This window comes from Pelmatolapia mariae, linkage group LG13 (assembly GCF_036321145.2).
Source record: "Pelmatolapia mariae isolate MD_Pm_ZW linkage group LG13, Pm_UMD_F_2, whole genome shotgun sequence".
In the NCBI taxonomy this organism is placed as follows: domain Eukaryota; kingdom Metazoa; phylum Chordata; class Actinopteri; order Cichliformes; family Cichlidae; genus Pelmatolapia; species Pelmatolapia mariae.
The window spans coordinates 36,279,186-36,307,118 of record NC_086238.1 but is presented as its reverse complement, the minus strand read 5'-3'; the positions used below and the strand labels follow the sequence as shown (position 1 = coordinate 36,307,118).

Genomic DNA, 27,933 nt, shown 5'->3' with positions numbered 1-27,933 from the left:
GGAGTTTTTATATTTGGGCGGGCGAATTAAACGAGAAAGAAAAAGACAAACCAAAATAAGATGGCTCTGATATCTGCGCTGCAGTTTCTTAGGTTAAACGATGTCCCAGAAGGTAAAACTCTTTTGTCTGTTATCGAAATGTGGTTTACTGAACACCCGGCGGCTTGGCTGGCTGTCAAACTTGGTTGTTAGCGGAGCTGTGTCCTGGGTTATTTGAGTCGAGAGATTACGGTGAAGCGACATTTGTGGATTAGCGAGCTGGGTCAATCTTACAGTCACTGAAAGCGTCTTGTTTACTGTACCCATCGTCTGGGCGGGGAGGTCATCTTTAAATTTTCGGTTTAAACTCATTCTTTCATTCAGTGTGCAGTGTAGATTATCTGCCATTAAATAAAGCAGTTGAATATTCAGATTGTCGATCATTTTATAGTCAGCAGTTGTAATGAACTTAATATCTGTGGATTCATGGCAGACAGTAGTGTCTCTTTGGCATCTGAGAAAACATCGGCTCGTCTGACATTTGACAGGCAAACGTATTAAAAGTAGCAGTAAATGAAAGTCAGTCAGTGATTTTGTGATAAAAGAGATCATTTTTACAAAGCTCAGAGATTTAGTGGGTGTTTACCACAGGGTGCTTAGTTTATGTAAACATGTAGTTTGTTGTTGTTTTGGTTTATGAGCTTAGCGTAGAGCTGAGTGTAGACTTGTATATAGTTAAACATGTAAATAATGGAATTTAAAATAAAAATAAATCATCCTACTCCTTTTCAAGCATAAACATTGTGTAGACATAGAGATTTTCACAAAAACTTGATGTTTTTAAGTGTTTCTTTTCTCTTGTTATTTCAGTCATATTTACATGTTTGAAATAATATTATTCTATCTATTTCTAGCCTGGGTGGACGCGGTGTGGGAAGTGGAGTTTACTGAAAGGAAACCACTGGATCAAACTATACAAGAGGAACTTACAGCCAGGCAAGAGAAGTCTTTCACAGCCCTCTACCAGTGTTTACTGGCCCATGCTGATCAATCTCAGTCTGCAGGCAGTGATGGAGCTTCACAGGTAAGCAAATTAGTTTTTGTGGCTTTCTGAAATGCTTGCAGTTGCTCAGTCTAAAGTCTTCCTGTAGTCTGTAGTGTCTGTTTCACCATCTGAAGGTAGCAGTCAGCTGACTGTCTCCTATCTTGCATTGCAGAGTGTCTGGGCAGTTCTGGGGGAGAGTGGCATATCAATCAAGTCTGTGGTAGCTGTGCTGTCCTTCTTTGTCCTGGCAGGAAAGTCTAAAGTGGCCAGTGGCCACCAGAGGGTGAACAGCCTGTGTGCAGCCTCAGTGTACCTATTACTTCTGAGAATTCCAGGTAAGGAAAGTTGAAGTGGAAGTAACTACAAAAGTCCCTCGGTTCTTGGAGCTAGGTGGAACTAACATTGATGAGATAATTGTCACTGCTTATTGACTGTAAATTATAATGTTGGTATAGATGTCTTAATTTTCAAGGAGTGTGTGTGTGTGTGTGTGTGTCTGTCTATCCTGTGACATATTTCTAGGAAGCTATCTGGACACATTCAGGCCTGTGAGACTCATTTAGACACTGAGCCATGGCTCTGTGCTACATGCACATATTTCTGCATATCTGCCATTCAAAAACACTTTGTATGTTGTTTATTTTTTATGTAATATTCAAAACTGAACTGTAAGCATAAGTCGTTCAAACATGGAAAAAAAATCCAGTAAGTGGCAGTTCTCTGAACACAACCTGTTGAACCTTGAAGCTGATGTGCTAAAGCAGCAGGAGATAACGATGGCTGTCGCTCTTGTTGACTAAGAATAAAAAAACTGAGGCTACAATTCACACGAGCTTAGGAAAACTGGACAATAAAAAATGTTTGCTTGGGTAAGAGGTGTGAGTGTGTCTGGCTCTCTCTATTATTGTTTCTAGGGAGCATTTCCAACAAGGTTTTTCATGAAGTTTTGTTGGACACATGTTTGGACCTGACCCGTCACTGCTGGCCTCAGGATTCTGAAAAGAAACGCAAAAAAGACCTGAAGAGTTCTCAGACGGAGGGAAAACGCTCCAGACCACAGAGGAAAGACAGTCCAGAGGTACACTCCCAAGGATCATTGTAATGTGATGACTGAATAGTGACTTTGATACACTAATTTCACAACTAGGTCCATCTAAGTGTTGAATTTCTTTTGGTCAGATTGACTTAATGTGGGAGCTAATACAACACCAAGAAGGAATTTTCATTAATTATTCCTCATCTCATTTTCTTAAAACTTTCTGAAGAGAAAAACAAACCAATAAATGGTACTGATCTTTTTGATGCTAAAGTTGTGTGAAGGTGAGTAAACCTATTCTCTGGTGGAATACATTTATGATCAGACCTATGTGTTATTATCAGATGGAAATGGAGGAGGAGGAGGAGGAGCAGGAAGAGGAAGTGGAAGTTCATCTTTCTGGACAGGACCTGATGAGGATCAGAGATGCTGTAGCTCTCCTGGTTCAAAGCTTACTGAGACTTCTGCAAACATTTCCACTAAAAGACAGTCCTCAGACCATGATCCACTGTATGCAGGTACCACCTGGTTGTATCTACACACCTGGTTCCTTTCACACTGTGGAACCTGCAGGTTTTGACAGCTAATCCATTCCTTTTCTTTTTCCAGATCTTCAGTAACCTGCTTTACTTTGAACCCACCACTGGCAAACCAGTTTTTGCTGCTGAACAGTGAGTTTTCTTGCTTATTTTGTCTTTTTTTTTTATGTATCAGAATAAAACTGTGATAGTTGTGTAATTTCTGCACAGAGACATTATGAAACTAAGGAGCATTCCAGAGATGGCTTTCTACGGCCTACAGCTGCTTTGCTCACCAAAACATGGAGACCAGAAAGAAGTAAGATCCTGTACACTACTTATAAACTATCTCAGTAGATGTCATCATAAGACTGTAGAAATGTTGTTTTTATGGCTGGCTGCATTCAAAGATTTGGACTAGGTTCCCCACTAGGTTGCTTCCCTGCCCCTTCAGTTCAGAGAATGGATCCTGACTGTTTGCACTTATTCACCGAACATCAGTTCAGAGCACCTAGCCTTCTTAAGTTTAGTAGAGTGGGGGGACTTCAACGCTCACGTGAGCAGTGACCATGAGACCTGGGAGGAAGGCCTGCCTGATCTGAACCAGAGTGGTGTTCACACCTAAACGTATGGTGAGGGTGTGCTGGGAATGCACACCCTATTCCAAACCGGGGCCTCAACTCCCACCTCAGACACAACTTTGGAAGCATTATGAATGAGGCTGGGGACATGGAATCCAAATGAACCGTGTTCTGCACCTCCATTGCTGAGGCAGCTGCGAGGTAGTTGGTGCTTGTCGTGGCGATAATCCCTGAATCAAATAGTGAAAACTGGAGGTAGCTATCAAGCTGAAGGAGTCCTACTGGACTTGGTTAGCCTGTGGGACTTTGGAGGCAGCTGATGAGTATGGGCAGGCCAAACAGAAAGCACCTTGGATGGTGCTTGAAGCAGAAACTTGGGTGTGGGAGGCAGTCAGGCTATGGAACAAGACCTTCTGACTTCCTTGAAGCAATTCTGGCAAAGCGTCAGGAGACTGGAAAAGCAGTGTTTCACTCAACTGGACCAACTCTTTAGCCTCTCAAAGAGCCTAAATATCTCTGTCATCTAGAAGCTGTAAAAATGTGAGATTTTCAAAAAATATTGATGATTTTTGCTAAACTATAGGGCATATAGGCATAGAAAGATGAGTTGCTTCATACAGCTCTCTGCATGCCCTTTCATATGATAAATTGTACTCGATATGGCTTGCAGAAATTTTTTTTGTGACCTGGATGCTAACATTGAAGGTCATAGTCAAATGCAATCCAACCTAGGTACTCATGTCCCCCAAGTCCTGGGATATCGACATGAAGTTTAAAGATGAGCCACAAAAAATGTTGGGCAATATGAAGTTTTTATTTATTTTCACTTTTCGTGCGACCTTGACCCAAAATTAAATCAGCTCGAGCTATTACTAAATTTGAATGTGATATCTTAAAACCTGTGGCTGATGGATTCCATCTGCTAGCAGCCTATCACACAGAAGAAGTTGATCATATCTTCAGTGCAGTTAGTGGATAATGCAGTCTTCCTCCTTTTCCTGTGGGATCCAAAGGGGCAAACAGTATATAATGGAATGAACACCACCCGATGAAGCCAACAGAACAGCCAAGCTGTGACAAGAGTCAGAGAAAAATTCAACTGAGAAAATGTTAAAATGCTCTCACAGTTTGACTGTTGCAAAATAAAGTGACTTCAGTATTTATTGAGGGATGAGACCCGTGTGCTAAGTTCCCACCAGAGTTATCAAATGTATCATGTCTTCTGAAAGAGACTTTAATGGATTTTATCTGTTGTGTCATCCAGTCCTTGAGGAGAGTGTTCCACCAGCTCCTCTACGTGATTTTGATGATGAAAAAGGGCAACACCGGGAAGCCGTCCCTCCTCGTACCGAGCCAGACCATCCTCACTACTCGTGACCAGGCCATCCAGTTTGTCTGGTAAATAGTTTTGTTTTAATATTGATCTGATACTTTTTACTTGTCTACATCTCATCGTGGTGGATGTTGGAAAGAAAAGGTTTAAACGTGTAATCTGTTTCAGTTTTTGAATTGAATTGATTTTGATGATGACTATAGTTTTGTTAATGAAAGCTTGTCTTTAAAGGGAGCTCATTTTCCATCTATGGGAGCCTCTCTCGTCTTATAACAGACAGGTTAGGCTTCAGTCGCCCCACCCTGAGAGACGGGGTGCACGGGGTCAGGTCACCAGTCTGTCTCAGAGTAAATACAGATTCCTGTCTATGGCTGGTTTAGAGTTGCCCGTTAACTGAACCACAGTCTTTGGAAAGTGCCCAGAGAGAATTTGGTTCACTTCTTCTACACCCCCCCCCCCCCCCCCGAGCTCCAACAGGGAGATCAGTTTGAGAACAGAAAAAAAACACCTCAGCACAAAAAGCACATGACTATCAATACACCATAGAAACACAAGACAAGCAACAGGGGCGGGTAAAGGCTAATAGAGAGCCGGTGTAGACAGCGCATCCGGTCCTGCAGCATGTCTGCGCTGGTCCAGTCGACCGCCATCTTCCCCGGGAGGGGACAAGCATCGAAGGCGTTTGGAAAGGGAGGGGGGATGAGTGTGTGTGTGTGTGTGTGTCCAGAGTTCAGCTGAGACAGTGTCCTTCGCCCTGCCAGGCTAAGTAAACAGTCTTCCAGCCAACCCAGGTGGCCTTGCGTAGGGGAGGAACAGTCTAAGCACAGTCTGTATCAGGGTGTTTTTGTTCAGCTCCAGCCTTGAGATCACAGCTGGCGCCGAAGTGGTAGCCGCATGAAGTGATGGTGGTTTTTACTTTAGTGCGAACAACTCATGTGAATTTCAAAGCAGTTCTAACAGTCCGACACTGGTCTCTCAATCTCCTGTTTGAATTCTGGATTTAACAGGAAGCCAATGAAGGGAAGCCAATACAGGAGAAATCTGCTCTCTCTTTCTAGTCCCTGTCAGGACTCTTGCTGCAGCATTTTGGATTAACTGAAGGCTTTTCAGGGAGTTTTTAGGACTTCCTAAATCCATTTTTAGCATCTACATGAATGTTAAAATCAGCCACAATAATTATTTTATCTGAGCTGAGTAGGGCTGTTCGATATAACGATATATATCGGATGACGATATAAAAACGTCTATCGTTTCATTTTACGCTATCGTTTGTTTCGTGGTGTCGCAAAATAAACTGTTTACGGCAATATTTTTTCATCATTTTGATGGTCACTGTAGTGGCTATATTAATTTCTTAAAGTTCTCTCTTTCTCTTATATTTAATATAACCACACTACAGACAGACAAGCACTTGTTTTTATGCGTTGTCGTTAGCAACAACGACGGTAAAACCACGGCGTGTCCGCTTGTTTATTTTCCACATAAACCTTTCACAATAAAGCTCAAGATCCTGTTGAGACTTTTCAAAATAAACTGAATCACGTGAAAGATGCAGAATATTTACGGATGAGAAGCAAAAAAGAGCCGTCAGGTGCTAAAAAAAAGAAACCTTAGACTCAAACGTTAGAACAGACTTTTCCCCGCAGCACGCTGTGTAATAAATACTCACAAAGAAAACGGCGGCCGTTACAACTTATGTCTAAAAATGTATAGCTTCATGCATCAGTTAAAACACTCGACTCCAGGTACATGACGCCCAGCTGGAAACACTTAACGCAAGTCGAGCTGCCTGCGATTCACAGAATTTACAGAAAATGTTGCATTTTTGTGATTTTATATCGTTATCGGACGATAGATGTCTTAATATCGGGATATGAGATTTTGGTCATATCGCACAGCCCTAGAGCTGAGCACTAAATCAGATAAAAAGTCTGAGAAATCAGAGAGAAACTCTGTGTAAGGCCCAGGTGGACGATAGATGATAACAAGTAAGACTGGTTTCTGAGTTTCACAGCTGGGGTGGACGAGGCTAAGCATCAGGCTTTCAAATGGATTCAAACTGTCTGTGTATAGAATTGATTCTCGGGTGTTGATTCATTAAACTAACATAATCATCCTGCTGTAAGGCAGAGTAAATTTGTTGATCAATTCATGTACTAACAGGGACTTCAAACAGGAAATACACACACGTAATGTTTAATAATCTACATTTCACTCTTGAGGGTTTTGGTGCTGTTGATGATACTATATTGTCCTTTTTTGCTGGGTGGTTGTTTTTTGATGGTTTGGGAGCAGACACAGTGCAGGGGGATAGTGTTTTGGAGGAATAATAGAAAGAGAGAAGCTCTGGAGAGATGTGTTAAGGTGTTTCACAGCTGTGGTGGTGAACTGTGGTTCATTTTCCCCCCCAGTTTCAAACAAACTCGAGGGCGGTTTGTTTATGGTGTGAATGTGATGCAACCCTGATTTGAACGAGCGGGTATGAGTTACAAGTTTGTGCTAAAAACTGTCCCGTAGCCACGTATGCTTTGGTTCTCAGTGCGGGAAGGTATTATAGACCTGCAAAGTCTTTAGGGGCTAGCAACTAGCTGTGAAATTAACACGATTTATCAATGTTCTCAAGAAACTAGCCCACAGCACCTTGTATTTATTTTGTTTCTCCCGCCCCAGACACATGAGGCTAATGGGCGGACTAAACTGATTCACACCAGAGTAAACAAACCACAGGTGTGGAAACATCTTAAGACTGCAACTGGAATAACAAGGAAGCAGACTGGCTGGTTTGAAGCTGCTTGTCAGTCAATTGTCTAATTACTTTTGAGCCTCCTTAAGTGGCGACTGTATAAAAATGGGTGTAATTCGTAAACAATTAAGTTACTTTTGTTAAATTAAAGGTGAAAGTCTGCACTTCAGTCACTACTTAATTTAATGATTTTTAAAGGTGTCATTACCCTAATAATAATAATAATAATAATGGATTGCATTTATATAGCGCTTTTCTAGGTACCCAAAGAGCTTTACAATTCCACTATTCATTTACTCTCACATTCACACACTGGTGCAGGCAAACCACAGTTGTAGCCACAACTGGGGCAGACTGACAGAAGCGAGGCTGCCATATCGCGCCATCGGCCCCTCTGGCCAACAGCAGTAGGCAGTAGGGTAAAGTGTCTTGCCCAAGGACACAACGACCAGGACAGAGAGAGCAGGGGGATCGAACCGGTAACCTTCCGCTTACAGATGAGCTTCCCAGCCCCCTGAACCACGGTCGCCCCAAAAACATATAGACCTGTTCATATCTGACCAGTCCTAGAAATAATGATTGTTTACATTGTTAAAGGCATCAGTTTCAGGATGTGCACACACACAGAGCATCTTTGTAAGCATGATGGTAAAATGGAGCATCCTAGTCTCTCCTCTACTTTCTGCAGCTTTAAGGACCGGCACTAATGTGTCACTTGAAGATGTCTAGGACCGTGACTATTCAGGGATGTTTCTGAACCTTTAAGAGCAGATGTGTGAAAGATTTCTATATTTATATTTGCAGTCATCTTGTGGATGAGCTGAAGGAGCTGGCACTGCCTTTCCTGCAAATCCTCCTACAGCACATCTGCTTCCAGGTGAATTCTCCAGCAAACACTCGGCATAAATTCACTTTCTGCAAACACAGAATTCCAGGTTTTTTTGAAGTTCAGAAACTTTCTGCAGCTTAAAATGTACAATGTGACATATTGGCTGCAAAGTTGCATTGTGGCATTGTTATCATTAATGTTTGTCTTGTGCTGATATACAGATGGTTGAAAAGAACGAGTATCGAAGCCATGGAGCTCAGGCTGTGGGTATGCTGACGTCTCAGATGGCAAGTGAAGACTATGCTTGCTTCATTAAGTGGCTGTGTAACTTCTCCAGAAGCTCAAAGGTAAGGTTTTACTTGAACTGTCTGAGAAATGGTTTCACTTCCACATGCTGACACTGGCGTAGACACTGCAGGTTTCTGTCTCATCAATGATCTTGAGCTAACGCTACTCTTAAGTCAAACAGCTGCTCAAATGATTTCAGTGTCACAGACAAATGTTTAGTGTCTCAATAAAATTTCTGCAACTTTGCTGAAGTTGTAGCACACGTTCAAAGATCATGATAAAACTCAATCAGAGTGCCTTTTTTTTAAGCCACTTTAAAATGATTGTGTCCGTCCTCCTGTGTGATACTCTGTTTGGTCCTGGTTGCTTATTTGGTGCATGTTTGAACTTAGCTAAATGTCAGTGAGCTTCATCACCTTCTGTCAGTGGTACTGACTGTGATGGCCTCTACAGATGGTGCACCGGCTGTTCTCTGTGGATGTGGTGATGGTTTTGCTGGAGCAGCCAGAGAGAAGACCAGAGGAGTGTCGAGATCCGGATCTTGTTTGTTTCCTGACGCACAGGTCCCTTATCCAGAACCTGCTCTTTGCTCGACGGATGGATGAATCTCCCACTGTCCAGGGCCATGCTCTGAACTGCCTGGCTCAGTGCCTGGAGCTGCCTTCTCTCAATGCCACTAGAGCCATCCACAACCTCTTCTCTGCCAGTGAGAACACCCTCACACACAGGATCTGAGTACGGTCTAAAGGGTAAAGACACAGGCCTTCAAACTAAATCATTAAAGTTGTTGTGTTTTCTCTCTGCTCGGTTAAGCTGGAACCCAGACGGTGCTGGAAGGTGAAATCACAGAAGGTAAAGTTTGTTTTTGTTTTATTTCCCTGTAGTCAGGTTAAAAAACAAAAGCCATAGTCTGGCTCTCTATGAATCTTACAGGTATTATATATCCTGGAAAAAAAGGCGGAAACTTTGTCACAGGACCACAAAACATGAGTAACGTGACCTTCAGTGTCACACTCTGATCCCACTTTGACAGAGATCCATTATGACAATTCCCATAGCTGATAGCTTATCTAAAAACTCTAATAATAACAACAGCAGGTGGCCTACGTACACACACCTGAAGAATGCAGTCCCGGGAGTACAACAGTTTTAAAGTGTCATTTTGATATGGATCAGTCAGCCTGTACATTGAGGCCGTTTTCCAGCCAATTTATAAAAGTGACATAATGACTTGGTGTATACAGTCATGGCTAAAAGAAAGTATAAGCTTAACAGACGAGGAGGAAATCAAGGGCGATGTGAACAATATCAGAGAGGTATGGAGAGACTTGAAGCAGAAGCTTAAAACTGATCCAGCTGTAGAAGACCAGGAGTAATATGTTCTAAGATGGGGCTCTGGTGAAGGTTGAGTGGTAAGCCAGGAAGGATTGAATTACAATAATCCATACAGAGCATGCACAAGAATAGCAGTACTGTGAGCTGTGAGAGATGGGCATAGCTGACTGCTTATATATATGTGGAAATGTGCAGACTGATATTATTAGTGTGTTTCAAAATGTAAGGAGCTGTCAGAAACAACACGTAAGCTGTTAACCTGGGTGGATGGAGAGATTTGTCCATGCACAGTGAGAATTTATCACATTAATGCAGAGAAGTTGGTTCCTGCCAGAAGAACCTCTGTTTTCTCAGTGTTTCATTAAAGAATCAGGCTGTTGCAGTGGCCCAGTCAAAGACCAGACCTAAAACCGACTGGACCTATAGAGAGCTGTGACTGCAGGGCTCCAACAAAACAACAGCCAGGCATCATAGCGATGTCTTTAGAAGCTTTATTTCTCTCGTTCTCTAAAGAAAACACAAAGGTTTACAACATAAATATCTCAGACCTGTAGACAGTCTGGAGCTAGCACAACAGGAAAAATAAAGGATGTTACTGCATCTCAGGTTGTGTTCACCTGAGCCCTGGTAAAGACTACGTTATTTTTTTATTTCACTGACATAAATGTTAGAACTGACAGAGGATGTCCTGTGTTGACTATGACTGTACTTTGTAATGGTGTTGTTGATATGACTTTGTTTCAGGGACTCTCAGTACCCAGCACACTCTGAAAACCTACCGTACTCTTCCATTCAGGACTGTGGAGCTGAGCAGCACTGACAGCGCTGGTTGTTATGGTGAGATCTTCCATCGGTCTATCCATTTTCTTCCACTTATTGAATAGCTTTAATATCTTATGGTGTATGTGACGGTGCGAGAGGCGGGGTATACCCTGGACAAGGTTGCCAGTTTGTCACAAGGCTAACACACATTTAAATCACTTTTGTCACATGTTTGTTTGTTTTTATTCATTTGTGTTTCATGGTCTGGATACTGGAGGTCAGTGAATCTCATAGTTCATTTCTGTATTTAATGCAGCAAAAGAGAATGTGGCCCTCCTCCTGCGGCGTGTGAAGGATTCAAAGACTAATGTGAGGAAAGCAGCATTGCAGGTACCTGGAGCTTAACATAATCAGCAACAGCCATTATTTAGATTGAAGTCATTTCTTGTGGGTGGGGGTGGGGTTGAATATATGCATTTTTCCAGGCTGACTTGTGTGCTCTTCCTGCACAGGCCCTGCTGGGTCTCCTGAAACATGATGTGATCCCCATGAGTTTGGAGAATCTTCAGACTTTGTCAGAGCGCTGCAGAGACCCATCTGTGTCTGTGAAAAAGAAGGCCCTGCAGTGTGTGGGGGACCTGCTCAGTGTGAGTGGAACCACATACTGATGAGACTGTCACTGAAGTGACCGTGGGTAAGATCTAACCCTAACATCTCTCTGCCAGGTTAAACCAGAGTGCAGTGTGGTGCAAAAGGCGTGGCTGCAGGGGGTGGTGCCAGCTGTGGCGGACTCTGAGACCTCGGTGCAAGACAAGGCCCTGGAGGCGCTGGACCAGGTGCTGCTCAGTCAGGTCAAACCGTACTCTGCTGGCTGCCACCTGGATGCCAGTCAGAGGCTGGTGTGGGACCTGCTGGGCCTACTGTGTCACGAGTGCCAGAACCTCAGGTGAAGCCAGCCCAGCTTTTGTTTCGTATGAAATAACATGTCCGTAATGTTTAATGTTAAATACTGAATATGTTTGTACCCGGTCTCCAGTCGTTACTTTAGCAAGGCCTTCACCATCTGGTCCAAACAGAACAAGTTCACACCGTTATTTATCTCCAACCTGATCTCACATACTGAGGCTGATCATGCTGCCGGAGCCTGGCTGCTGCTCTCCAAGGTTGTTTCTTCATCCTCCAGACTGCCTTATGGCAAGATTCTAGACACCTGGGACAAGATGGTCAGGTGGGCAAGACCAAATCAATCTGTCACGTTTATTTGATATAAAAATATTTGGTAGCACTTTATAGTCTAGCCTGTAATTTGGTGGAAAATGGTGAAATCTGCAAACCTTTCTTCTCTTTGTTTTTGTTTTGTTTTGTTCTCCCTCCACCTGGATGCAAACTCAGTTCCACCATTTAATTAAAAAAAAATCTGCAGCCCTCCTGTGTATTGTGGGCTTTTTGGAAACAAAACAAAAACAAACAAGGTGAACAGCAACACTGTACACAGGGGTAGACTGATACATGATAGGTTTTGTGTGCATACAAACAAATATATCCCGTTGTAAGGAGGGGGTGACGCAGAATGAACACTCACCTTTGTCCAATCAAATCTGTAAGATGGCAGGAAATGGTGATTTTCAGGAACCTTTCCTCTCTCTGGGAGATGTGATGTTATTGTGGTTGATTTAAGGTTTGGACAGCAAAGGCAGAGTTCATGTTTTTGAAACATGAAGGATAGCTTTGGTTTTTGTGTGGAGAGTGATGAAACTTAGTTTGGTCAGCTGTGGCCACTGTCAGGAGACGCGGGAAACACAGAAATCTGTGCTGTGTTTACATCTTTTTGTGTAATCCGTCTCTTTCACCACCATCATTCCCTCAATTTTTGCCTCCCCTCAGCAACCAGATGTGCTGCCATATAATTTTTGACATGGTGGATTTTTCTACTAACAGATAAAGGCTGACATGTTTTTGTCTTGGTTTTTTCTTTTACTTTGAAGTAAACTACTTCTTAGGAGATCTTTTTTTTTTTTTTTTTTAACTGTTTCTTCCTGCACCAAATCCGATGACAGTATCAACACAATAAAAATTAATAATAAAAGAAAAAGCTGGTACATAGAAGTCTGCACTTTTGACACAAGTTGAAACAGAGGCTAGACTCTGCTACGTCATCTTAAATTTGTCGTGTGATTTAGACAGGGCAGCGCGCCAGCAGAAGGTTAACAAATCCCCAAACACCCTGTAAAATGGTCGAGGGCACCAAGTGTAAATGGTCATAAATCACTTTTCACTAACAACAAGTCAGTCTCTTAATGTTTTTAATGATCACTGCTTTGCTATTTGCAGATAAATGTATTGTCTAATGATTTGATTGTCTTCTCTTAGATCAAAGGATGTAGATGCAACAACATGCTGTCACATCCTGTGTGTGATGGGAGACATTGCCGTGCATTTAAATGAAGAAACAAAGGAAAGGATCGTCGGTAGGTTGAGTAAGGGGATAGATGGTGGGGGATTACTGAGAGAAATGATCTGACTCAGTCTCTCTCACCGTCTCTCTGCAGCTGATCTGATGTCTTGGTTGAAGACTTTCACTTTGCCTTTGGAGGTGATCAGTTCTGCTGTTGAGACTCTTTATCAGTTTGGCTGCAGTGAGGACATCAAGCAGACTCAGGTTAGAGATATTTATACTTCAGCATACTTTATGACAGCAATGAAATGCTTTTTTCAGTAACAGAAACAGTTCTTAGTCTCCATTCTGTTTAGCTGACGATCAGTCAAACACAAGAACAATGTAACCTTGTAAGTTCCAGCAGGAAGCAGGCAGTGCCAAAAATCCTGCCCTGCTCAAAGATTGAATCAGACATGACTGAAGCCCACTGTGAGTGTGTCTTATGTTCTGTGCGATTGTTTTTGTTTTTGTCAGGCTTTTCTGAACCAGCGCTGTGGTGAGTTGGTGTCTGCCTGCGAGTCATATTTGGCCAGCATAATCCTAACTGACAATGGAGCTCAGAACCTCGATGAGGAGCTGATGGTGAGAATAAACTCTCAGCAGACTTGTCCTTGTTACTTCAGAAATGTCCTTATTATTGTAGCAGAAAGGTAAACTTTCACTTTGAAGTTATTTATGTTCAGTGGTGTTGACACATACTCTGCACCCCTCAGTATCTTCTGCTGTTCTCTCTGAAATGACAGCTAGACAAGAACAATTGATCTCTTAACATTTATTTACAAAGCCCGGTGTTATAGAGCAGCAGCCTAGTGATAGAAACCCAAACCTCGCTCTCCTCAGCCAACCTCTTCTAGCTCGCCTCAGGGAATAGCTAGGTCAGCTGCAAAAGATGATCTCTCGGCTGGCCCCTGGGTTTACCCCGGGGCCTCCTCCCAGAAAGACATGCCCAGAACAACTCACCCAGAAGGCGTCCAGGAGGATCCTAGTCAGATACCTTAACCACTTGACCTGGCTGCTTTCAATGCGAAGGCGTTGTATACTCTGAGCCTCTCTTGGATGGCTGAACTTCTCACCCCATCTCTAAGGGAGCAGTCACCCTTCAGACAAAGCTCATTTCTGACACTTGTACCCACAATCCTGTTCTTTCAGTCACTACCCAAAGCTCGTGGCCATAGGTGAGGGTAGGGACGTAGATCGACAGGTAAAGTAACAGCTTTGCTTTTATGCTCAGCTGTCTCTTTCCCATGACAGACAGAACGCCTGCATCACTGCAGCTGCCGCCCTAATTCATCTGTTGATCCCCCTCATCCCTCAGTGGAACAAGATCCCGAGATACATGAACTCCTCTCCTCTAGCAACTTGTCCCTGACCCAGAGTGGGCACTCCATCCTTGGAGGTGCTAATTTTTGTATCCACCACTTGATACTCAGCTGTGAACGGCTCAAGTGCGAGCTGGAGGTCCCCACCTGGTGAGGTGGACCACATCGTTCACAAAAAGCAGACATGAGATTCTGAGGCCACAGAGGGAGAAACCTTCCACCACTTGGCTACGCACAGATACTCTGTCAAGTAAAAGTTATGATGAATGGAATGGTGACAAAGGGCAGCTCTGGCGGAGTCCACCACCCACTGGAAAAGAGTCTAACTTATTGCCCGTAATGCAGACCAAGCTCTCTCTCTGTACAGGAGCTGATCAACAGACCCTCCTTCCCAGCAGCAGGGTGCATACCTTTCCAGGGAAGCTGAGGAGTGTGATTCCCCTGTAGTTGGAGCACATCCTCTGGTCCTCTTTCTTAAAGATGAGAACCACCACCCCAGTCTGGCAGACTGGGTTCTCACTCATGGATACCCACTGCAGCCCACCACCTCTCACACTCGCCAGCTCCAAACTGGAACAGAGTCCAGCCCCTCTGTGAGGCTGGCTCCAGAGCCCGAGCCGTGGGTTAAGATGAGACCAGGTAGATATAGCTGGTATCTCTCAACCTCACGCAGTAGCTCAACCTCTCCCATGGGGAAGGAGCCGATGTTCCATGACCGAATTGGCAGCCTAGCCAGGGATCCTCCGCCCTTGGCTGCCGCCTAACACACATTGCACCCTATTCCTACAACGCCTCATGGAGTTGGTGGGCCTACAGGATGTCCTCCTCACTTACTGTCATTACTGTCAACTATGAGTAACTCTAATCACTGCATAGTTCTATAACTATTAAAACTCTGCAAGGAATGAGGCCTTTGGGTTTTGGGGGTGAATTGTACAAGGCAGGAATTGTTCAGCAATCCTCATGCTTAAGAAAAAGTGAGATGAAGAACTGCGAGGCATGCATGAAACAGATCCAGTCTGTTCTTTAATGTTTGTGGTGTGATGACAGTTTTATCAAAACTTCATTCAGGAAGACGGGAAAAATGACACGTTAACAAAAATCAGATGATGAAAATGCCACGGTGCACGTTTGAAAATCAACATGTGGTCAGCCGTGCAGGGCTTGTGGCTCTGATAGACGGGGAATGTTTTCTCTTTCAGGTGAAACATCTCCACACTCTGGGTGTGGCATCACTTCAGTGTCCTGCCAAAGTTAACAAGAGGACAGTGCTGCTAGTGGAATCTGTCCTCACAACACATTCTGAGAAACTGGCAGGTAGGAAAGACTGATGTTAAAATACATACAGTGTGTGTGAGTGAACGTCTCCAGAGACGTGGAGTTTAAACAGCACAGCTGCTGGTGTAAGGTGAGCACAAGTCAGGTGACATTTTGAATATGCCACAGTTGGAAATCAAGTGAGGTTTCAGACTCTACAAGGTCCTCTGCTTTAAACAGGAGCTGTCACATCTTCTTCAATGTACCACGAAGTCTTGTACTGTCCAGGGCAAGGCCAGGTTAGTAAGCATGGCTCTGCTCACCTGTTTTTCATTTTCCATCTTTAACAGAGTGCCAGACAGAGCTGCCAGCTTCACTGCCTCTTTCTCAGTTCAAAGCAAACTGGCTGCCTACCAGAGTAAGAGCCCATGGAGTCATCACGTTAGGTAAAGCGTGTGCATCCTCCAAGTTTAGCTCTGACTCTTCACTCCGAGCCATGAGCTTAAATGTTTGTTTGTGACTGTGTGCTTCAGGTAAATTGGCCCTGCAGAATGAAGAACTAGCCCAAAAGTACCTGCCCGTGTTTGCCAGGGAGTTAGAGGTTGGCACAGAGGTTTCAGTACGCAGCAACGTGGTTGTGATCATGTGTGATCTGTGTGTGCGATATACCAACATGGTGGATCACTACATTCCCAACATCTCTGCTTGTCTGCGAGACAAAGAAGCTGTCATCAGAGAGCAGACTCTCATCATGCTGACCAACCTGCTGCAGGTGAGTTCCTGTCTTTAATGTCATTATACTTCTGTAAGCAGTCCTCTTTTGAGATGTTCATAATAATGGTCAGATGATGTGACGTTACTTTCACATGTTAAACATGGATGGACTTCAGTGCGACCTCTTTTAGCTGATTGGTTTTCTCATGACTGCGTTTTAGGAAGAATTTGTGAAATGGAAGGGCTCCCTCTTCTTTGACTTCATGGTGGCTCTTGTTGACCCGGTCCCTGCCATCGCCAGGTAATTCATACTGTGCATACACAGACAGAATGTGAAAGTGGGATATGCAACCACAAATCCATTCATTTTTGAATCCCTGACTGGCAATCACACAGATTATGCACTCAGCAAACACGTTAATAGGAAGTCCAGCTGACTCGTGCATAGGGAGCAGGTTTCAGGCTGTGGCTTGTGTGTGTCTGAAGCATGAGGAGGGTTTGTTTTCCTCGAATCACTATAATCAGTATTTGAATGTTGGTGTCCGTAAAGCTGCTTTCACAAGACTGAGGCTGGTATGTTTTACCTTCTTTTAGTCTCACTGAATACTGCCTGCTCCACCTGCTGCTGAAGAAGAACCCAGAAATGTTCAGCCAGCACTTCATTGAGTGCATCTTCCATTTCAACTCCTACACAAAACACAAGTCCTACAACAAATTCTCCCAAAGTGAGAGGTATGACCAGATCCTGTTCAGCTTGATTTCTCCTTGGTATTTCCTCACTTCATGACATGTTTGTTGAGCTTATTCCTTTCCTTCTTTTAACATTCACACAGAGAACGCGTTCACTTCTCCCTAAAAGGAGAACAGTACCGTGAGAAACGCTTTCGAATCTACTGCTTCCTGTTGGAGCACTTTACAGATGCTCAGCGCTTCAACATCACCAACAAGATCAACCAGACCATTTTAGGTAAACTTAAAAGTAAAGTTTTAGGTTTTTCTTTTCAGAGTTGGGCCTGTTGTTAAAGCACTATTAACCAGAACCCTTGTCTTTTTGTATTCTTACCTCCTCCTATATCAGCGTGCTTTGCTGATGAAGAGCTGCCCCTGGATGCAGATGGTGCTAACATTTTGTCAGAGACTTTCAACATCTTGAGCCTTAAAGAGTTTAAGCTGCAGACCATATCTAGTTCAGCAGGCGCTGCTGCAGGGGAGGAAGCAGAGGAGGAAAACATGGCCACCATGGCCAAAGCTGTTCTGCAGGCTGCACAGAAGAAAGTGGTGTCACAGGTGACGATTTCTCTACATTTAAAATGTATTTGGTTCCTTTGTTCCTCTTTCTACTCATCTCAGCTTACTGAGGCAGTTGGTTTCCCTCCTTTATTCTGGTTCTGCTCAATAAGTCTTCCTGTCACCAGTTGTTTAGTCACAGGAGACCACATGATCATTTATAGTAACAATGACACAAATAGCTGTTAGATAACACATGTTATATGAGCTATATAATTATAGGACACTAAACTAGGCTTTCCATAAAATGACACACATTTCAAGTGATGCCTAGCACCACCCATTACCAGTGTATTACTCAATTTTTGTAACCTGGTGTTCTCAGCAGAGCAAGTTTGAATTCATCCACACAGGAACTCATCTGAAAGTACCGGAGCTCAAAGATTCCCAGATTACAGGATGCCAGCAAGCCGACAGCAGCTGCTTCCTGCATGGCAGCAGCTTTTGTTCTAGAGAATACTGCAGCGAGTCTGCCGTGGCTCAAAGCACCAATATTAATGCTTGTGAGCTTGTGGTGATGGCATATGTCTTGCATGCAATAACCAATGCAGTGACTATAAAGTGGTATTGGTAAATGGACTGATTGTTATATAGCGCTTTTCTACTCTCAGTACTCAAAGCGCTCTATACAACATGCCACATTCACACAAACACTGTTATCTGCAGATACTGACTGTAAGGACATCCCTACCTGTGGTGTGGATGATGTAACCACAAGCAGTAGCTCCCCTAAGCAGCAATTAGAAAAACTGGTGGTGTTTTGTGCGTCTACCAGAGGTTGGAGGTCATTTACATCTGACATCATGTTGAATCCACTTTCTAGAATGATGCTGACTGTTTAGTATATTTGGGTCCGCTCAGTCAGAAGCCAAATGTCTAGGTTGATGCTGTTTTGCAGTGCAGAGCATGTTCATGAAAACTCTGACAGCATAATGTCACTGTGAGGACACGTACTCTGCTGAGGAGGAGTCATGTTTCAACAGCAAAAAAAACCCCAAATATTGAGTAGTTAAACCTTAAGTTCAGGATTCAAACACGTGAACCTTATTATGACCATGTTTCTTTTCCCAGCACAGCCTGAACAGCTTTCTTCTTATTTCTGTAAGTAGTCTACAGAAATGGTGCTCTTGGCTACAAAAGAACAACTTTAACCTTCCTGTTACGTTGCGTTGTGATCCTGTTACTGACCTATTCTGAACTATTTAAAATATTTGTATTTGAAGCTGAAGGCTGTCGCGAAGTTGATTCTGAATCTGATGACTCTGAACCAAATGAGCAAAATGCTGTTTATATCCATCTAAGCAAGACAGTCCCATCAAACAATGGTGAAGTATAGAGGTCTTCATCCTCAGAGATGCATCAGGCTAAACTGTCTGCACGAAGTATAATGAAGATGCTCAAAATGTAACTTTTAAAGTTTTTATATTTTTAAGCAGATTAAATATTTGAGATTGATTGAAGGTAATCTCCATTCATTATCCACATAAATCCAACTTTTGATCCATAGGTTAGGAAGAAGGCCTTCATAGAGAACACTGTTCCTCTCATCATTAGCCTGAAGAACCTGCTGGAGCAGAAGCGCTCTCCTGTTCTCAGAGATCTCATGGGCTACCTGCAGGTAAGTCCAGCATGCAGTTCTGGGTTTTCTCTGCAGATCCATTTGATCAAGTTCACTGATGATCTGCATGAACTATGGAAAAATCCACAGCTTTACAGCACTGTTAGTTACAAAGCATCAGCAAAACAGTTTGTGCTTCTATTTGTAGCGAAGGTAACTGCATTAACCTTTGTGTCTGACATCAGGTGACTATGCAGGACTACCGTAATGAGGTGAAGGAGATTTTTTCTGGAGACGAACAGCTGGCAGCTGAAATGGAGTTTGCTCTGAAAATAGCAGAAAAGGCGAGAGCGACAGTGGAACAGGTGGACAACGACAGCCTGGCAGGAGATGGCAAAAAGGCACAGGTAAGAGCACAGTGCACGTCCACTTCTGACTGCAGCTTCAAACCACTATGAACCCACTGATTTAGAGAAAGTCCATGTATTCTGCTGTCCTGTTTTTAAAACAGGTTTGACTTTAGTGTTTAGTGTGATCGTTTTCACTGTCAAAAGACTTTCTGTGCATACAGATGTGATAAACTGCAGGTAACATCCTCTCGCTCGCTTCCAAAACCTGCAGCTGTGCACCAATCGTCTGATAGGCGCAGATCACGCTGCGTGCCTGTGTGGGATTTAAAGATGGTCTGAGCTCGTTTTTTTTTAATAAATTAAGTGGACATTTCCTCTTCTAAATAAGCAGAAACAAACAGACTTGCCTATTTCAGACACTACTCAGTCTGTAAAGATGAATATACAGTTTAAGTAATCTGCTGCTACATGCTGGACGTTCTTCTGGGAAAAAGGAGTCGGTGCTGAGCTGCAGACAGGGGAACGCCATGGTTGTACGTCACTGTGGATCATCCTCTGTAGACTGAATGTATGCCTGCTAATCTCTGTATACTGTATTTTGAATATGAATATAATCCAGGTAGTGTGGAATTGATGTTGATCTGTTGATCAATCTCTAATAACAGCAGGCTAACGTTCATGTTTGCTGGAGCAGCAAGTTACTCCAGAAAGGTCTCACTAAGAACAAGACACGAGGATTGTGTTACAATGCAGCCCTCAGACTTTTGTACAAGTTCCTTGAAGTATTTTCTCTAAATGAACTTTCTTCTTATGAGATCGTCTGATGGTCTGAACTATTTATTTATTTATTATATGAACGATCATTGATCCTCCCCAGGGTTCAGCCCAGCGCTCTCCTGTCAGATCCACGGCCCTGCTGCCATTTACCTTTGCCACACCGCAGCCACCTCGTCCAAACTTCCAGACTGCTAGACTGGCACTTACTGACCGGTAGGCTTCCAGCAGTATTAGGCACTTACACTCTACTGTAGAGTCTGATTTATATCTGAGATCACTGTTTGGGGCTCCTTCTTATGACCAGTAATCACCGGCAGACCGAGCCTTTTCTTTGGTTCACATTTAGTCTTAGACACAGAAAAGAAGAAGTGTTGAAAATGACCCAGCCAACCCTACGAGTTCATATTTGCTAGCAGATGTAAACTTGTAATTAGTAGAAAGGATTTTGCTGGTTTAATTCAGTACAGTGTGAAGCTACGGCTTAACTTATTGAAATTCCTGTGTCTGTCTGTCAGTGTGCGTGGATCCAGGAGGCAGGACGATGTCCAGTCTAAATCAATCGCTCTGGAAGGGACAGGTACAGTTCAGTTCACTGGTTTGAACAAATGTCATTTATCCTGAATGTCTGCTAAGTGGAGAGGAACTCAAGGAAACAAACACATCTCAAGGAAAAATGTATGGGATGGAGACATAGCATCAGAAAATTTGATTTAAATTCCACAGCGTCATGTGATCATTGTGCCTAAAATGAAAAATAGTGAAGAGCCTTTCATCAGTGCTTGAAGCTTGCTAACATCAGAACTGTACATTCTTATATTATAATAGTAAATGAAGGGCAGTTTTCATCTTTTTCACTGATCTCACCGTGAAGTGTGAATCTATTGAAACAAGATAGCAGCAGCATTTAAATCCAAGAATTTAGGTGCAGTAACTGTCAAATGTATGCACAAAAGTAGCCCATGTAGTGTTTTCATATTTGAAGTTCATTGTAAAATCACTGCTCGACACATTAGTTTAACCTCAGGGTGGTGAAACAGTAAAAAAGTTTTGTTCTTTAATAGAGGTTACTGTCAGGGACGACATGGATGGATAAATATGTTATGGGACTGACTCCAGTCATAAATGTCCTTTCATAATGAGTCCAGTGATGCATAAGCACCATGTAAAACATGTTTGTAGCAATCACTTTATCCTCTATGTTCCCAACTAGTTGTTGTAACCTCGGTAAGCAGGTCTTACTGTCTGATTCTTGTTTGCACACAGTGTTAGATCCTCACTGCAGCATCGGCACACTCTGCATTCCCACACAAGTGGTTTAACTCCAAATGTGTCTCGAAGACTTAACTGAGTTTCCAAATCGAGTGAGTGACTGATCCAGTGAGTGACTGATCAAGTGATCCAGTGAGTGACTGATCCAGTGAGTCAGTGAGCCAGTCAGTGATGCAGTGATCCAGTGAGTGACTGATCCAGTGATCCAGTGAGTGACTGACCCAGTGAGTGACTGATCCAGTGATCCAGTGAGTGACTGATCCAGTGAGTGACTGATCCAGTGATCCAGTCAGTGATCCAGTGAGTGACTGATCCAGTGATCCAGTCAGTGATCCAGTGAGTGACTGATCCAGTGAGTCAGTGATCCAGTCAGTGATCCAGTGAGTGACTGATCCAGTGAGTCAGTGATCCAGTCAGTGATCCAGTGAGTGACTGATCCAGTGATCCAGTGAGTGACTGATCCAGTGAGTCAGTGATCCAGTCAGTGATCCAGTGAGTGACTGATCCAGTGATCCAGTGAGTGACTGATCCAGTGAGTGAGTCAGTCAGACACTCTGCATTCCCACACAAGTGGTTTAACTCCAAATGTGTCTCGAAGACTTAACTGAGTTTCCAAATCGAGTGAGTGAGTGATCCAGTGAGTGACTGATCCAGTGGGTCAGTGATCCAGTGATCCAGTGAGTGACTGATCCAGTGATCCAGTGAGTGATCCAGTGAGTGACTGATCCAGTGAGTCAGTGAGCCAGTCAGTGATGCAGTGATCCAGTGAGTGACTGATCCAGTGATCCAGTGAGTGACTGATCCAGTGAGTGACTGATCCAGTGATCCAGTGAGTGACTGATCCAGTGAGTGACTGATCCAGTGATCCAGTCAGTGATCCAGTGAGTGACTGATCCAGTGAGTCAGTGATCCAGTCAGTGATCCAGTGAGTGACTGATCCAGTGAGTCAGTGAGTGAGTGAGTGAGTGATCCAGTATGTCAGTGATCCAGTGAGTGACTGATCCAGTGATCCAGTGACTGATCCAGTGATCCAGTCAGTGATCCAGTGAGTGACTGATCCAGTGAGTGACTGATCCAGTGATCCAGTGAGTGACTGATCCAGTGAGTGAGTCAGTGATCCAGTGAGTCAGTCAGACACTCTGCATTCCCACACAAGTGGTTTAACTCCAAATGTGTCTCGAAGACTTAACTGAGTTTCCAAATCGAGTGAGTGAGTGAACCAGTGAGTGACTGATCCAGTGAGTGACTGATCCAGTGGGTCAGTGATCCAGTGATCCAGTGAGTGATCCAGTGAGTGACTGATCCAGTGATCCAGTGAGTGACTGATCCAGTATGTCAGTGATCCAGTGAGTGACTGATCCAGTGATCCAGTGAGTGACTGATCCAGTGAACCAGTGAGTGACTGATCCAGTGAGTGACTGATCCAGTGATCCAGTGAGTGACTGATCCAGTGAGTGAGTGAGCGATCCAGAGAGAGAGTGAGATATCCAGATATCCATTCATTGTGACGCTGTTTTCATTTGACTTTTTTAGTGATGGCTAAAGGAGCTGCCAATGACAGAGCCATCAGCACACCAAAAGGTAAGAGAGAAGTTTCAGTTTCAAGGTTGCCACTGGCAGCTAAAACAGACAGCAGGTCCCACAGTGAAGGTTGGAGAGTACAAAAAAATGGAAAGTGAGATATTTGGATATTTAAAATTCCTCTAAACACAGAAGGTAAAGAGCTCAACTTTGTGTTGACAGTAGGAAACACACCTGCTGCGTGCTTGCAGTAAGCTGTTCTTCACAGACAGAATAGTAATTCTCCTTCACCAAGCAGGAAATCTGTGGAACTCCTGCAACGACGTTTGGTTTTATGATTTTGTTGCCCACGACCAAACTAATGACAACTTCTCCAAAAGTAAAACTAATTACAGATTTAAATGGCAAAATTAGCTTAAGTATACTCTTGCTGTTTTAAAGAAAGAACAATAGTGGATACAAGTTATGATTCATAAGAACTGTCCACAGCAATGGGAGTAGGAGCCTGACTGGTAGCACTGGTGGCACCCCGATTAGTTTTTAACCTCAGTTTACTGCTTAATGATTCAAAACTGAGAGATTTTTGCTGATTTTGCTTTTGTTTATTCTGGTGCTGTTCTACTGAAATGTCACATCATGTGTATCATCATACAGAGTATCATTAATGTGTCTGCAGGTATGGGCAGGGGTGGACACAAATATTGCGGGACTGGACAAGAGCGGGCAGTAATGATCAGAACACTTTAAAAAAGTCTGTACTCAAGTCCATGCATGTACATGTAACTAAAGTGCTGGTATGGTTGAGTGAATGAGACATGCTGTACAAAAAAAAGCACTGTATAAGAATTAGAGATGGACCGATCCGATATTAAGTATCGGTATCGGTCCGATACTGACCTAAATTACTGGATCGGATATCGGCGAGAAATTAAAAAATGTAATCCGATCCATTAAATATCAAAAAAGCACCTCACAAAACTTGCGACACGACGTAACTCGGCTTGTAACCGTAGCACGTTGAAGCAGTGTGCTCACGTGATAGAGCGGCTGTGTTTATTTGTAGCCTTGCTAGTAATCCAGCATTTCATCTCCGAGGAAGTTATCCCAGAGAGAAGTAAAGCAAGTGTGTAAGTTCATCTCTGAATGTTTGTAAAGCGTACCTACGTTAAGCTTAACAACCGATATATGGAGCCTCTTCTCCCTCCCTCTCCTGCTGCTACTTCAATCGTGAAACTGCTTAATGATCAGCTGATCGGCTTTTCTGTCGCGAGTCCGTCTCTCTTCTTTGTTTTTGGCCACTTTGCACCAGAAAGAGGAAACCAGCGGCTGAACAACAGCAGCACGTTTAACCTTGATAAGCTGTTGTTAGAATTTATTTAATATTACTTTCTAGACCAGGATCCTTTTCTACGTAGCTGACGGCTGGTAACTGTGCAGGGGCGGATCTAGCAAAGTTTAGCCAGGGGGGCCGATAGGGCATTAACAGGGAAAAGGGGGCACAAAGACATACTTATCTTTCTTATTCTCATTTAAAATGTCTAGCTTTTAATAAATAATTATCTGAATCTTACACCCAAAGTTTTAATCTGATGTAAAATGTATAGAAGTCCATTACTGTATGTAGTAACTGTTAAGTCTAATATACCCTAGTAAGCTATACTACTTTTTCCTTTGGGAAAGTACCATCTGTGCAGTCTGCAATTCTGTAGAAGAAAGATGTTGAATATATTTAATTATTCTTGAAAAATAATTTATTTCTGTGCATTTTTTTCACACTGCATCAAATTAAAGTTGATTACGTCGATTAAGCATCATCAGGTGGAGGGTGGGGGGTGGTTCCCTTTTTTTTTTTTTTGCTGGGAGTTTGCAACCCTATTAGTTAGGTTGCTTAATATTTCTGCTAAGTACTTTTTAAAATACCAGAATAGGAAGGATGGAGTAGGTTTAAGTTTATTAGATTGATCAGTATTGCTGAACTATGAAATATTTTGGGTGCAGTGTATTTTTTACATACAGGTATAACAGAATAGCTTTAGTGTTGTTGTTTATTTAAACTTGAGTATGAACTTATACAAAATGCAGCAAGATATTAAAAAAAACAGTTTTATTGATTAAAAAACACACTATATCGGATTAATATCGGTATCGGCAGATATCCAAATTTATGATATCGGTATCGGACATAAAAAAGTGGTATCGTGCCATCTCTAATAAGAATCAGACCTCTTAACAATAAATATAATAATGTGCAGTCATTAGCAGTAGCTTTGTTGTATCTGCTGTGAGCTCACTGAGGACCTGAAGCAGAATGGCTTCACTCTCCAAACACTGCACTGTAGTTACTTTACTACATTATGGTACCATACTCTGTTGGCTATAATCTCACTGATATTTTTGTTGCTACTCTGTAGCACATGATGATGTAATCCCCAAACCCTCGACTGACCCATCTCTGTTTGTCCACTAGGTGTCAAAATCAACTTGACCTTTGATGAAGGACTCAGCGCAATCCTCAGTGAGCAGGGAACAAGTACGTTTCTGACCAGACACTGACAGTGCCAACGTTCTGTCTGCCTTTTGTTTAGTTCTGTAAATGAAAAACTATCTTCAGCTTGTTTATAATATTCACTGTTTTGTGTGTGCTGACAGGTGGAGAGGGCAGCGTTCTTCATGTGCGATCGAGTGAAGCCCAGTGAGTACACTTCTCTTTCCTTGGTGTTAGTTTAACTCAGTGCTGGTTCTGCATTAACTGTTTAAGTGCCTGAGCACTACACTACAGAGTGGGTGACACTTAATGACCATGACAAACACATACACAATCCAGCATCACACTGGGACAGCAACAGCAGTGAAGACAAGACCGAGGTAATAACAAAGTTAGTAGTTATTACTTTGGAAACTCATATGTTACACTGTTTTGTAATAACTTAAGAAACTAAAACAACCATACCTGATTAATAAGAACAGAGTTACAGAAACATGGCAGGAAACTCCAGAAGAACTGAGTCACACATTGTTGGGTTTGTTTGTTTTGTGGTGTTTGTAGGCCTACTAGCTTTGTCACATTATTGTACTGCTATTACACTACAGTGTATGATCTATGCATGGTATGTGTGAACTGTTTAAACTCAGCTCTGTTGTTTGTTTGTTCAGAGCTCCTGGACCAAGGCAGTGGAATGTGCAGTCTCCTCTGCGTCTGAGGAAGAGAGTGTAGTGGATATGTCACTCAGTTTGTGTGTATGTGTGGGTTGTCTTTATTTCTACCTAAAATAATATCTTTTTTGTCATTTTGAGTTGTTTTTCAGTCTTTGTTTAGCTGCATTTGCATTGATGTATTGATGTACAATATGAAATAAAAGTTCAACATATGGTGTTTCACTGAGAGGGGGTTCTATCATTCATTTCTATTGTCTTTGATGAAATGGAATAGAATCGCTCTTTATTGTCATTGGCATGTACAACAAAATTGTGGGTGCTCCACAGCAGCTGTGCAGGAATAAAATATACATAGTAAGACAGCAGGAATAAATAACAGATATACAACAGATATACAATAACAGATATAGAAAACGATAGAAAACGTGCCACAGGGACAAACTACACTGTTTCCAAACAGAATGTCGATCTTCTGTTGTCTTACTGACCACCGACAGCGTTTCACAGATTTAATCATACATTAAGGGCTGCTGTTCAGGAAGCGGAGCCTCTCGGCCATCGTCAGTTCGATGCCAGCATTACAGTAAAAGTTCATCCTGCTTATGACCATCAGCTGTTATCTGTCAAATTATGAAGTCATAAAAAGAGATGTACATGCATAAGTATATAGTGCAACATATGATGCACTATATACATCAAACCACAGGAACATCACGGGTTATAAGAGGCAGAAAAGCATTCACACAGCACTTGGATGCTATAGCTATTTATTTGGTTTAACCTCTCAAGGACAGAAACGTAGAGAAAATGCTGTGTGAGGCCTTGTAGTCACAGCTTTCCCACGTTTTAAAGCATGGTGTGGTGGTCAGCACTGTTACCTTACAGCACAAAGGGCCAGCGTTCAAAGACATGACCTTTGCTCTTTACATGAAAGGATTTCCACGTTAATGAATGGATTTCTGTTAGCATTAAGAACTTTGTTGGACTGATGTAATGTGCATAGGTTGGCTTATTAAGTTGGCTCGACTACGTTACATAAAATGATTCATCATTAATTAAGTTGGTCCAACTCAAGTACATTGTTGGAATAACAGAACTGAATAATGCTAAACTAAAGCAGTAATAATAATAATAATACATTTTATTTATAGGCGCCTTTAACACCCTCAAGGTCACCTTACAATAGCAGCAATACAATATAATAAAACAGGGCAAAATACAATTTAGACAGAAGGTCAATCAGAAAAAGAAACAAGCATGAAAGTATAAAAGCTGAGCAAGGTAAAAATAGACTAAGACAGAATCAGGTGTATGCGATTCTGAATAGATGGTTTTGAGACGTGATTTAAAAGTGGTGAGAGAGTTTGTGGTCCGGAGATCTGGTGGAAGTGCAAAGTCTCGAGGCAGAACAACTAAAGCAACTTAATCATGTGGAAATCCTTTCCATTATTTTTTATCTTCATTCAAAGAGTTATTTATTTTTTTGAATGTACTGTGGTTGACAAACACAGGTGTTAAAAGGAAAAAGAGAGAAAAAAGTGTAACTGAGTCAAAAAGACATGATGTTCATATGAGACTGAGGTGAGCGCACTGTTCCATCTGTCTAGCAAAAGATTTCACATTGGTTATTACAAAAATGTAACATATATTTTATTTGTATTTGGTATAAGGTACTAATCAATGTAAAAAATAAATAGATAAATAACATTATCATTAAAAATATTCAAATGTAAAAAAATGGGTTGGACATATCTCATTAATCTCACACGAAATAGAAAAATATATTTAAGCAGAATATTGATCCATGTCTGCACAGTGTTATATGTTTAGAGTTGGCGT

The 27,933-nt window shown here is 42.5% G+C and overlaps 1 protein-coding gene across 1 annotated transcript; it reads left to right on the top strand.

The window, feature by feature from the left end:
• The first annotated feature begins 8 nt into the window (after positions 1–8).
• ncapd3 (non-SMC condensin II complex, subunit D3) lies at positions 9–26,304 on the top strand. Its single transcript, XM_063491912.1, has 35 exons — positions 9–112; positions 894–1,063; positions 1,197–1,359; positions 1,939–2,102; positions 2,405–2,578; positions 2,670–2,731; positions 2,810–2,897; positions 4,424–4,557; positions 8,040–8,112; positions 8,286–8,411; positions 8,806–9,058; positions 9,166–9,204; positions 10,432–10,524; positions 10,766–10,839; positions 10,962–11,096; positions 11,175–11,395; positions 11,486–11,677; positions 12,820–12,917; positions 12,999–13,108; positions 13,361–13,468; positions 15,408–15,522; positions 15,813–15,908; positions 15,996–16,234; positions 16,398–16,477; positions 16,771–16,908; positions 17,010–17,143; positions 17,255–17,463; positions 18,971–19,081; positions 19,267–19,428; positions 20,249–20,361; positions 20,664–20,725; positions 22,951–22,998; positions 25,406–25,468; positions 25,588–25,630; positions 26,092–26,304. Exons 1-35 carry the CDS (start codon positions 61–63, stop codon positions 26,150–26,152), a joined length of 4,203 nt encoding a protein of 1,400 aa, XP_063347982.1. The 5' UTR covers positions 9–60; the 3' UTR covers positions 26,153–26,304.
• Positions 26,305–27,933: the final 1,629 nt, after the last annotated feature.

Bases quoted from the DNA above. Each gene is read 5' to 3' on its own strand.
- ncapd3 (XM_063491912.1), top strand. From the start codon at position 61: ATGGCTCTGATATCTGCGCTGCAGTTTCTTAGGTTAAACGATGTCCCA. The intron at 11,396-11,485 runs GTGAAGCCAGCC...CCCGGTCTCCAG, and splicing joins CACGAGTGCCAGAACCTCAG to TCGTTACTTTAGCAAGGCCT. The intron at 11,678-12,819 runs GTGGGCAAGACC...GTCTTCTCTTAG, and splicing joins ACCTGGGACAAGATGGTCAG to ATCAAAGGATGTAGATGCAA.